This window comes from Agrilus planipennis, unplaced genomic scaffold, assembly GCF_000699045.2.
Source record: "Agrilus planipennis isolate EAB-ADULT unplaced genomic scaffold, Apla_2.0 scaffold406, whole genome shotgun sequence".
In the NCBI taxonomy this organism is placed as follows: domain Eukaryota; kingdom Metazoa; phylum Arthropoda; class Insecta; order Coleoptera; family Buprestidae; genus Agrilus; species Agrilus planipennis.
In genome coordinates, this window is record NW_020439063.1 from 14,403 (window position 1) to 26,150 (window position 11,748).

At 36.2% G+C, this 11,748-nt stretch overlaps 1 protein-coding gene across 1 annotated transcript; it reads right to left on the reverse strand.

Annotated features, from left to right (window-relative positions):
• Positions 1–789: 789 nt before the first annotated feature.
• Positions 790–1,538, reverse strand: LOC108743161 (neuroligin 4-like; the record flags this gene model as incomplete). Its single annotated transcript, XM_018478624.1, has 1 exon — positions 790–1,538. A coding segment is annotated over exon 1 (475 nt), but the record flags the coding sequence as incomplete, so codon positions are not given.
• Between the last annotated feature and the right edge of the window lie 10,210 nt (positions 1,539–11,748).

Sequence of the window (11,748 nt, forward strand, 5' to 3'; positions counted from 1 at the left end):
GAGTTTAATTTCAAAACTTTGTGTGTAATGTGTTAATTTAGGACTTTTTTTATTGTATATATTTTATGTAATAAGTACATTAAAATTAGATAAATGGTTTATAAGACGTTGAGGAAAAATTTTCCGAAGTTCGTAGGGCATTATAAAAAATTATATTGTGTTGGTATCAGGCTTGCAGTTCACCAACCAGCATTTAGGAAAATTGATTAAATTGATTCTGACATTCTTTAACAGTACATCAAAACATAATTTATTAACGATGACATATCTAATTTTCTTATTGTATCAGCTTTTCATGTGAAAGCATAATAATAACTGCCGCTTTTATCATTTTATTTTAATTGGTGGAGAATGAGGGCGTAGACAGTAAACAACCTTTCGAAAAATCTTCAATAAAATAAGTTTACGTACGTAAGCTGTTAGACCTGTCAGATACAATTTAGCGGAAAAAGTTTTAATATTCTTCTCAGAATATTATTGATTTTATAATAATTACCTCCTTTGTTTTCACTTTCTCTCCTCGAGGATATCGGAAAAGTTTAAGGCTGAAAATACTTTATTTTATATTTTTTATTAATTAAAGTGTTACGTTAATTGTCGAGTAAAAATCTAGTTGTAGTTAATTATGATATAGAGTATATAGAGTAGTTTGTTATAATATTTTTATAAACTCCAAAGTTGGTAGTATAAAGTGGCGAGATTCGGAAGTTATACACAGGTAGGATGAATACATTTCAAATCGTCGGTTACAAAGGTAAGAGAGATAGTCCTTGGAGGGATATAACTTACCTTGAGCTGGAGCATAAATGTTGAGGTAGAGACAATCCTCACTTTGGTTCTGCAAATACGGTAACAATCTCTTTAAATATTCCAGTCTACCTCGGGGCATCTTTTTAAGCGCGGCAGTTTCGTTACGAATATCGGGCAATCTCTGGGGACACACAGGACTAAACTTGTCCGCAATTTTCACACCCGACCATAGAGCACCCGTTACCGGCGGCATAAATCGTAAGCTCCCCAAAGGGGGACTAGCGTAAGGTATACCACGAAACACTTCGACGGGTTCCAAATGACGCGAATCCAACGTTATGATCACACCACTCACGTCCCCGTATTTGGTCCTTACGGTGCGTGATGAAAGAGGTGCACGTTGATTGGGTGATGGTTCCGGGTTCCCCAAACAACCCCCTAATACAAGGAACGTCAACAAATGCGCACACAATATAGAACCAGAACCACCCCGGTCACTGGTGCCAAAACGCATCTCGAAGGATTTACAGAACCCTTAGAAAAACTCGTTTCTCTTTCTCATATTTTCCCTGGAGTGTTTCCCTGCGTACGCGAGAGTGGATCTGATGAGTTGCGGGAGTTCACCTCTTGCATTAATCATCCCTTTCGAATGCATGTTTGAAAGAAAAAACAAGAAACGGAACGTTTCATTTATGCGGATCCTTCAAGGATAATTATTTATATTTTGTAATCATTGTACTTCGACTATTATTTTCTACTATAACGGCTCATGTGGAACTATTAGTTGTGCGATATTAAATATTAAGTGGTTGATATCGGAAGCACTTAACGGTAACCACGACGGGGTGAGTGACGTCACGTGCCAAACGCGGAGGCAGACTGGCGTCGGATTCTGTCTAATGTTTTGCGCAACACTAGCGCCAATGACCTGTGCGCCTTCGCGGTGGTCCGACGAACCAAACTTCGATTTATGAATTCCTTGCACCCCGTCAAACTTTTCAAGATTAATTAACGGAACTTAAACACTATTTTCGTAAAGGTCTTTCAAAAATTAAACGGTTGATTGTAATCGTCGCTTTTATAAATTGAAACGTTAAATAATGACATAAAGTAGACAAAAAATGTGTATCGCTGACTCAAAAAAAAAAGGAAAAAAGCTAAGGGCCGATGAGGGTCTTCAAAGTTTTTTAAGTTTTAAACGGCTGAGAATATACGTCTCGGCCCATAAAGCGGTTGTAGTAAAAAGTGTTTTTTGACCTAGGATACAGGCTTCCACATTTCTATTTCGTGTTCAAATTTTTGCAAATATAAAAGAGATAAAAATGAAATAAAAAGGAACAACAATCTAAACTAACTAAAACACTGAAATTTCACCTAAATACTTTCTATTACATAAAGTGCATTTTGTCAACTTCATGAGCCAGCTTTTTTGTTTGTTTTTTAAAAATTGCAAAATCTATTTCATTAATTAATAACTGTTAATGTACCAAATTATTTGTCATCTATGTTCTATATATTGACACTGACACGATTATTGTTGCATAAAGTTTTGTCAATGTAATTTCAAATCATATTCCGGAAGTACAGGTTGAAATAATTTGCAGCGTTATCCTATATTAGTCCACACGACAGAGGATAAAATATTTTATTTTACAAGTTTAACTCACGATTGATAGTTTATTACGTTCAATTGAAATACTTATGTATTAGGATGTATTATCCTTGTTACTTACGGTGTTTATCCTAGAAGTATTCCAGTAAAATAAACCATGGGACTTTTAGTATAGGTACATAAGCAATCGTTAATGTAACGATGGTTATTCAGTCTAAAATTTACCTAATGCGACCATCAATTCCTTCTTTACCTCGCTAGTTACAAACCCTGTTTATCACTTATACGAGGGTGGATTGATAAGTTTCCGGCCTGACCAAGAAAAACAAGGTTTTTAAAAATTTTTTTTTTTTATTTCTCAACATAATCTCCTCCAAGGCTGATACATTTCTCATAGCGGTGTTCCAGTCTATTAATGCCATCTCTATAGACTGATTCGTCAAGCTCCTCAAAATAACCATTTACAGCTTCGATTACTTCTTCATTGTCCGCAAATCTCTTACCGCCAAGCCATTTTTTGAGATTAGGGAACAGAAAATAGTCACTCGGGGCTAGGTCTGGAGAGTAAGGAGGGTGCGGCATCAATTCAAACTTTAGATCGTTGATTTTAGCCGTCGCAACGATTGACGTGTGCGCTGGTGCGTTATCGTGATGAAACAAGATTTTTTTCTTCGCCAGATGAGGTCGTTTAATTTTCACCTCGTGGCTCAAACGTTGCAATAAGTCTGCGTAGTATTGACCAGTGATAGTATTACCCTTTGCAAGGTAATCAATGTATATAATACCTCTTGCATCCCAAAAAACAGTAGCCATAACCTTGTTCGCCGAAAAAATTGTTTTTGCCTTCTTTGGAGTTGGTTCCCCTGGTCCAATCCACTGTTTAGACTGTTCTTTGGTTTCAGGAGTGTAGTGGTGGACCCACGTTTCGTCAACGGTTACGAATCGACGCAAAAATTCGCTTGGATTACGCTTATACAATGACAAATTTGCGGTAGAAATGTTTTTTCGAATCAATTTTTGGTCGACTGTTAGCAAACGCGGCACCCATCTTGCACAGAGCTTTTCCATATGCAAATGTTGGTGCAAAATATGTTGCACACGTTCATATGACATCTTACAGGTCTCAGCTATCTCACGCACTTTCAATCTGCGGTCTCCCAGCACTATTTGATGAATTTTTTCGATCATATCTGGAGTTGTGACCTCAACGGGGCGTCCTGAGCGAGGCCCATCAGAGGTGCTCACACGACCCTTTTTAAACTCGGAAACCCACTGCTTAACGGTTGAATATGACGGGGAGGATGTCCCCAGTGTTGAGTCCATCTCTTTTTTAATTTCCTTCGGCGTTAACCCCTTCAAATAAAAGTATTTGATGACAGCACGATTTTCCTGCTTTTCCATTTTTACGAAAACCACAGAGGCGTCTTGTTCAGCGTGCTGTCAAACCTACACTAGCAAGGAGATCGGGCTGAAACTATAGCTACAAGCTATCCAAGGATGGTACTATAGAATGTCACCTCAAGGTAGGCCTAGTGGCGTCATCTCTTGGTTAGGCCGGAAACTTATCAATCCACCCTCGTATATAGAGTTGCTTGAAGTGTGAGAAGAACCGAGCGGCATGGTCTAGAGGTTTAGACCATTGCTTAGCATTCGGGAGGACGTTGGTTCTATTCCGTGTCCGTCTGCTTTGGTCCAAGTTTTTCTGTGGTTTCCTTGGATCACTTAGGCAAATGCTGGGGCAGTAATATTCCACAGATAATCTTTCATTAACTTCTGTCTTCATTTCGTCCGTCTCATCTTTCTCACCCGAACCACCACCCACCCATTCCTACGATTCCTGAAAGAATGCTGAAGCATTAGTGGCTGGTGGGAATGAAACACCCAAAAGTTTTTTTTTTGTGTGAGATGGAATAAAAGGTAGTGTATAAAATGCTTACCGAATTAATGAATGTTTTACTCTGGACAATATCCGATTTATAAATAAATAACATAGTAAGTACTCAAAGATACCCTTTGGTGTAAAAATAGAGGCTATAATATGTTTCTACCTTGAAATTACCCCATTACGATAAAGTACCTATACATACTGTGTTGCAACATTTTTATTGATCGTTGACAACCCTGGATCTTAAATGTGTCCACTCATCACATCTATTCATGTTCAGTGTGAAAATATGCTGGAAAAAATTGAGTGCTGTATGTAAATTGCATTTTTCCCAAGCAACACCAAAGAATCGAGCATTTACGAATAAACTGCGAGGAGACGTAAAAAGAAGATTAAATAATAAATTTAGTTTTTGAGGGGCTGTATCAGTGGCATGTTTATTATTGATTTCCAATAGGGATCAGCGTCGTTTCGAATGGGGATTTTGTTCTCGAAATTTATAAAGACAATTTTTGGTTTTCCAGCAGGGAAAAATTGAACAGGATGGGGTTCGGTAAATGTAAATCATTTTTATAAATTTGTCGCTTTGTGTTACTGTATTTCGGGTTTAAAGCTACTGCCTGAGCGTTGTGGTTAAAAAAATATACGGAGGGTGCGTTTGAAGTCAAATAAATCATCCCTTCCTAGGTGATTAAAGTCTCTGCGTATTTGAAAACGAAGCATATCAAATACATGGATTTATTTTTTTAAATTATCTCAACTTTTAAGTAGGTATGAACCTTTTACAATGATAAATTAAACGGTTTTTAAATGAATTATGAACGTATACACATGTTGATAACACCAGCATTCAATCTCATAGCCCTCTAGAGTACTCTTCATTCTGCAATCCCTAGCGTTCGTTCTAAATAATGAAAGTGTCCCAACGAGGCGAGTGAGTTGCTCATTTTGCCTACACTTGGTTTAATTCGACGGAATGTTTAACTAACTTTCTGTTGTTTCTCATACATTATTTACAGCGCTTAATATTCTTTTGTGGTTGATCGTTATACTATTGTAGTATCAGACGTGACATAAAAAATTGTTTACTTAGATTTAAGAAAACGGCCGCCAGACCCTCGGACGCAACCCTGTCATAAAGTTTATTTCCGTTGCTCAAAGAAAAGGACCTCTTGGACGGTCAAGAAAGCCACGAGGACGAAATATGTTCGAGTACTGTACAAGTTTAAAACGGACTTAATGAGTGAGTCGAAGAGTAACCCTCGAGGAAGTTAGACGTCGTGACGACTTGACTCATTCATGTAAAGCTTCTACGTTTTGAGCTTGATGTTTAAGTTAACCTTATTGATTTTATAATTTGTTTCTTTTTATAAATCTTGTTATACTTACAAGTCCTTGTTAACGCTACTGTTATATCCCTACACTATAACTGTCGTTACACTTGTGGTTGGTTAATTTAATACCTCAGGCACCGTCATACAATGATGATAAGGAAGAAAGTATGTTAACGTAGTGTATTGAAAAAAGGAAAAAAAACAGCCTCAAAATCTGGATGATGCTAATTTGGAAAGTTAATCATATTTTTTCATAGTCAATTCATATCTGGTTTCATAATTACCCTGGAACATTGAAATTTCGAGACATATCCTATTCCCATTACCAAACAAGCCTAATTAGCGTTATTCCAATTTTGGGACACATGTGTTTTTTTCAATATATTGACGCGCTGAGGCAATTCTGAATTCATTCACAAAAGATACCTCGGAAATAACGACCCTCTTGGTTGTTATCTCTCTTTATTTCACGCAGTCTTAATACTCACTAACAAGCAAAATTACATTTTTTTAAGTCTCCGGTTAGAGATGTCTTGAAATCCTGCCATGCCGAGGAAATTTTAAGACTAGATTCAAATAAAATAACTTTAACGATCGTTTCTTGATCTATTTTATATAACATTAAAAGGTGAAGACGCCGCCAACTGTTGGTAAAAAATTTTTAATCTTTCAACTGGAATTGGTACTTAAGAATTACAATTAGTTAACTATCTGTACCAAACACTCCAAGGGACAATTTAAAATAACAAACTGGGAATTTATTATTTCTACAATTCATTGTTGGTACCTACTTTTTCAACAATACATACGTTATCGTTACATTTTTATTATTTATCATGTTCGTATTCTCGTTTTGTATCGAGAGCGTGTAAGTTTAATGGAAAATTTCTCCCGATGCATCATATAACTGGCAGACAAATTACTTACTTTGGATGCTTTCTAGTCGCTTCCTTGTGACGTTCCTGCGTTACAGGTAATTGATTGCTCATCAAGATTGCAAGTGCAGTTTGCGCAAGTCTGTGCTAATATCAATTCGTTACGTCTCTGACAGCTCGGGAAAGCAGAATTTCCCGCCTTGGTAAACACCGAGCCTTGAGTAATCTTATCGGCAAAATTAGCTTCGGGCTTCTCAAGTATGAAGAGAAAAGGGTTGTGTTTGTGTTGGAGAATTCGGTGATAATTGCGCTGTCGAGTAAACCCAAATGTCCTAACCAAATAAAACCTTTGTTCTAATTCAATTTTCGTATCTTATTTATTGCAATTAGTTTTCATAAGCAACACAAGAGAACGTCAGGATACGGCGTATTTTGAATTTATTATTGAAGTGAAACTTCTTTATGCACGGTAGGGTAAGTTCGTTTCATGCGAGTTGCTATGTAACGAAATCATGCAACGCATTTCCCCCGCTGTCTGTCTCTGTGTATGCTCAGATTTTTAAAACTACGCAACGGATTTTAATGCGTTTTTTTTTAATAGATAGAGTAATTCAAGGGGAAGGTTTATATGTATAATACATTCACAATATAATAGAGAAACACTGACAATTTTAGAGGTTTCTAATGTGATGTCGTAAATAAACACATTTTTTTGCGCTTACATTGCAAACGCTGGCTGAACCCTACGAGATAGATCAAAACAATATACTACAGTATTGTACACCTTAAAAGGGTCCACAAAAAAGTCCGGGATGGTATATGTCTATCTCTTAGGGATAACCCACAATAACCATTTTTTATCCTTTACTTTTCACGAGAAATAATGACTTATTTACGAAGCGATTTTAAGGACTACAGCATTAATCCTTATCCAATTAAGTACTTTTAAATACATTGTGCATTTAATATAGATCAATATGGCCCTTTACAGCATGTAATGTAAATGAATATTTTCGAAGATATTACAGGCTTAAAATGCAGGGATCAGCCGGTTTGTATTGTCTAATGACAAAAAAGCTGTAATTGTTGTATATAAAGACATTCTATAGTATATTTACTATCAGCATTGCACCCGTGCGAAGCATAGTGTACAAATAATACCATTGAATCAATTCCTTAACCCCTATCCCGGTATGTTTGTGTGTTTGGAGAAGTTTCACTTTAGTAGTGTTTTTTTTATAGGAAAAAAATACGAATTTTCTTCCCTATAGTATTTATCTAGCATATTTATTGATAAAATACGATAAATACGAGTATCCAAATTCCCGCTGATCTTGATGATATAAGTTCCTAGAATACATCCGCATTTAATATATAGGGACAACAAAATCCCATAAGGGATTTACTCAAATAACTAATCGAAAATTATATCTCGAGGGATCCGGGATTGAAACAAAATTAACTAAACACTATTTACCTTTTAATAGTGTTTGTCCGTGTAAATATTGCTCATTCTGTTTGTCGAGTCGTATTTCGAATAAAACACCTCGCGGAGCTGATTAAACAATGTCTGACGGGGTTCAATATACGTCGTATATCTTCTATCAGTTTCCAACTAACTCTCGGGAGTTATAACTTTCATTCCACACAAAATTCCCTCAGGTGGCGGCAGTTTTGTCTGATCATAATTCATTGCTCGCCTGGGATAAAATTTGCATCTCGGAGATTAAAGACAACCGTAGCTTAACACGATCAGCTTAATAACGTTTTCTGTGACGGCCAAAGTAAGTTATCAAAATAAATTCAATTTCGCTAATATATTAAAATATTACTGAATTTTGGACTGAAAGGAGTAACGTACCACAACAGGTTATTACGCCCACACGCGAGAGGGTAAAGAAGGTACTTTATAGTAATTGGGTAAGAATTGAAGGGCGTTTTTGAAATGACATTAACTCATCCTAATTGATATTATAAAGGCAAATGTAAGTTTGTTTGTTTGATATCATTTCACACCTTAACTACTCAAACGATCATCATGAAATCTGGTACACACATTGCTAGGGGTACACGAAAGGATATAGGGTACTTTTTATCCAAGAAAAAAAAATAGATAAGTAGTGTTTTCTAGAGACAGAAAAATTAGTTTTATGTGGTCGTCGATGATCTTTGACACGTATTTTATCCGCGGGTAAAACCTAGTGATAATGTGAGTTCAACAACTCAATCGTTCTTATTCCGAAAAATGAACGTTTAGATTAACGAGAAGGTGAAAATCATGAAAGAAAACGGATAACTTCTGTTCTGTTTGTGCTTGGTCATCATTCTTTTGGAGCCAAACGTTTATTGTCAATTCTTGAATCAAAAAAAATTTTAACATTAAAACATACCGTTCAGAGGTTACAGATACAGTTAAGCGTCTTGAATCTTAAAAAAAAAAAAACGGTAAACGACCACTTTCTAATTACGAAGTAAGGGTTGATATAGTTCTCGGGACTTTTCTTCTGCCCTGTTGTTAACAGAACCACTCACAATCAAACGAAAATTAGCCTCATCGCTCATTATTATTACTTCATAGTTCATTTCTTCATTAAAAATGCAAAATGCGCGCTTTATTCTTTAAACAACATTCATTTCATCATTTTCTCTTATATCTAAGGTTTCGTTTGTATAATAAATAAATACCTACTATTTACTTACTATACTATATGTCCTTCATGCTCTTAGCTATGGGATAATTTGCTTATTCTGCTTGGTTTATATACTTACTTAGGTTCGCAGGAAACCATGAACAACATAAGTAAGCCAGCAAATTATCGAAACCATTAAATGTTTCATTTCGAAGTTGTTACCTAGTTTTCATCAGCACGCCGTCAGAGATGAGTTACTAACAATGCTTCATGCATGATTAATATCAAATAAATGCTTTTGACATTGTATCATCGTCAGTAGGTATTACAATGTGAAATGTTATAGTTACAGGTTATTAACAGTGAAATTAATCAGTATGTACTGTATATTTATAACGTTTTCAGTTTAAAAAGTGTGTAACGTATTTACAAAAATGTACAACAATAAATAAAGTCTTCTCGTTAACGCTAAAGGATTTCCAAAGGCGTATCAATAATTCTTCAATTTAATTTCCCAGTCATTCATTAAATTCGGGACAAGGTGGAACGGAATCAATCGGGAAAACGTAAGAGGTCGAAGCAATTCAAAGAAGGAAATTTCGGCTCTTAAACTGATTATGGGATGCGTACCTATCCCTTTATGTCTGGAGACAAACGAGCCGACATCAATAAGCCAAATCCGACAGCTGAGGTGCGAATCCCGAATTGATTTTTCTGTTTGCCGTCGAGTCCGTCGTCTTGAATGCCTCCTCGAAGTCCTGGATGGAATAAGGGAACGGAAACTCGTCTGGCTCCAATATTATATTAGTCAAGATGTACTGTGCACGACATTGCTTCCTATTCCACTTCCAACTACTTATCCCATCAACTCTCCCTTCAATCTCATAAAAATCACTTCCTGATCGCACGTGCTATTGAAGATGTGCGTGGCATTCAAATCGTTTTTATTTCTAATAGGTTTTATATTTCATCCTTTTTCTGTGAGGATTTCAATTTGTACCTATAACAGTCTCAAAAAAGGAACAGATTAGCTAACTCTTTTAATTTAGAACACCCTTCCCCGATTGTAGCAGATTATTTTATTTGCTGAAAAACAAACTTGTGGGTCTCTCTTCGAAGTGAAATTGGCTCCAAGCTGCGCCGTCTTGTTCCTGTCAGAGCTTACTGTTAATGGTTTTTGTCGTGTTAACATCAGCGAGATTGTGAAAAAACGACAAAGATGTAACGTTCGGCACGCTTCGCAGATCTCCAGTTGCCAAGTGCAGGAATGCTTTTAATAATTCCACCAGTAGCGTGCAGTTTTCCTATTTCCATTGCAATTTGGGTAGGATACTTTATTATGAATTGCGCAATAAAAACAAAAATCCTTCCATTTCAGATTGGGTTGAAAACATTGCAACAGTCATCAATTTCAGCGAACCGTTTCGCAATTTAATTTGTACCAAGGACTGTAAAAATGTGAAATAACTTTAACAAAAAATTTGAAAACTAAAATTAAGCAGTGTTTTAAAATACATATTTGCTATATTTTAAAGTGTTGGCAAAGAAAATAAATCAAATTCATTAATGTTCAATATACGCTATGTCTAACCAGTCCTCCGGAAAAATAAAAGGTACTTAAAATGAAACAAGAATGAGCCATCTTCACCCACTCAGTGATATAGATAAACATAACCGTAATGATAACGATGAACGAAAGCCCTAACTGCTCCGGTAATGATGCCGATGCTATTGCATGTGAATACATTGGTTTTTGTTTGATATTATCACACAGAAGTTAATTTTGCAGATTATTAGTAATCATTACGTACAATCAGCTGTTGCGGAGGTCACGAATAGGTATGCGTGTTTTGTTCGTTGACGCTTGCGCTGGCAAGCTGGCAATTGTTCTCAATAATCGACGGCTCGTTAACTGGGGTACTTTTTGTGCATACCTTTTACATCCCTATCACAAGATACACTCTACAGTGCCTCAACATGTTACACTTATACTATTCAGGAATACTGATCAGACATAGTGTATAAAAGAAAACACAACAAGGACTACTTTTCTATAAACAAAGACTATTGAAGATGTTCCGTGGGATTAAAGATGAAACTTGATTTTTCTGTCAAATCGACAATTTCTGCAAATAACGTCCGTGTCTCCGGCGCTGTTTTAGAATCTAAAAATAGAATGGTTTTCTTCTAGTATCGTTGCATGTTCGTAGATGTACATTTATCGTACACACAAATGCGAAACAGTTGCAACAACGACAGCTACAAATAACGCAATGCACCATCCATCGGCTAAATTAAAATGGAACATTGTGTACGCATTTGCGGTGCACGAGAGTTTCTGCAGAAATAAATGCTGATGCATCCGAAGAAAAGGCAAATGCTTTTTCAACAACTCCTACTAGATGGCCGACGTATTAATCCCACCCTGGTGTGCTTTTTAACAAAAGATAATGGGTACTAACACTGTCGTTATGAAAAACGCATTTCAATTGAATATAAAGCACTCAGTTATTATTCATCACTATGGTTTTGAAATAATGTGCTCTAACATCCTTTAAGGATGTTTGGGAGGTACAATCGGAGACAAGAGTACATAAAATTAGAAATTCGTGATTAATTAGGTTTTGCAGCATATCATGAGGTAAATAAATACTATCTATAC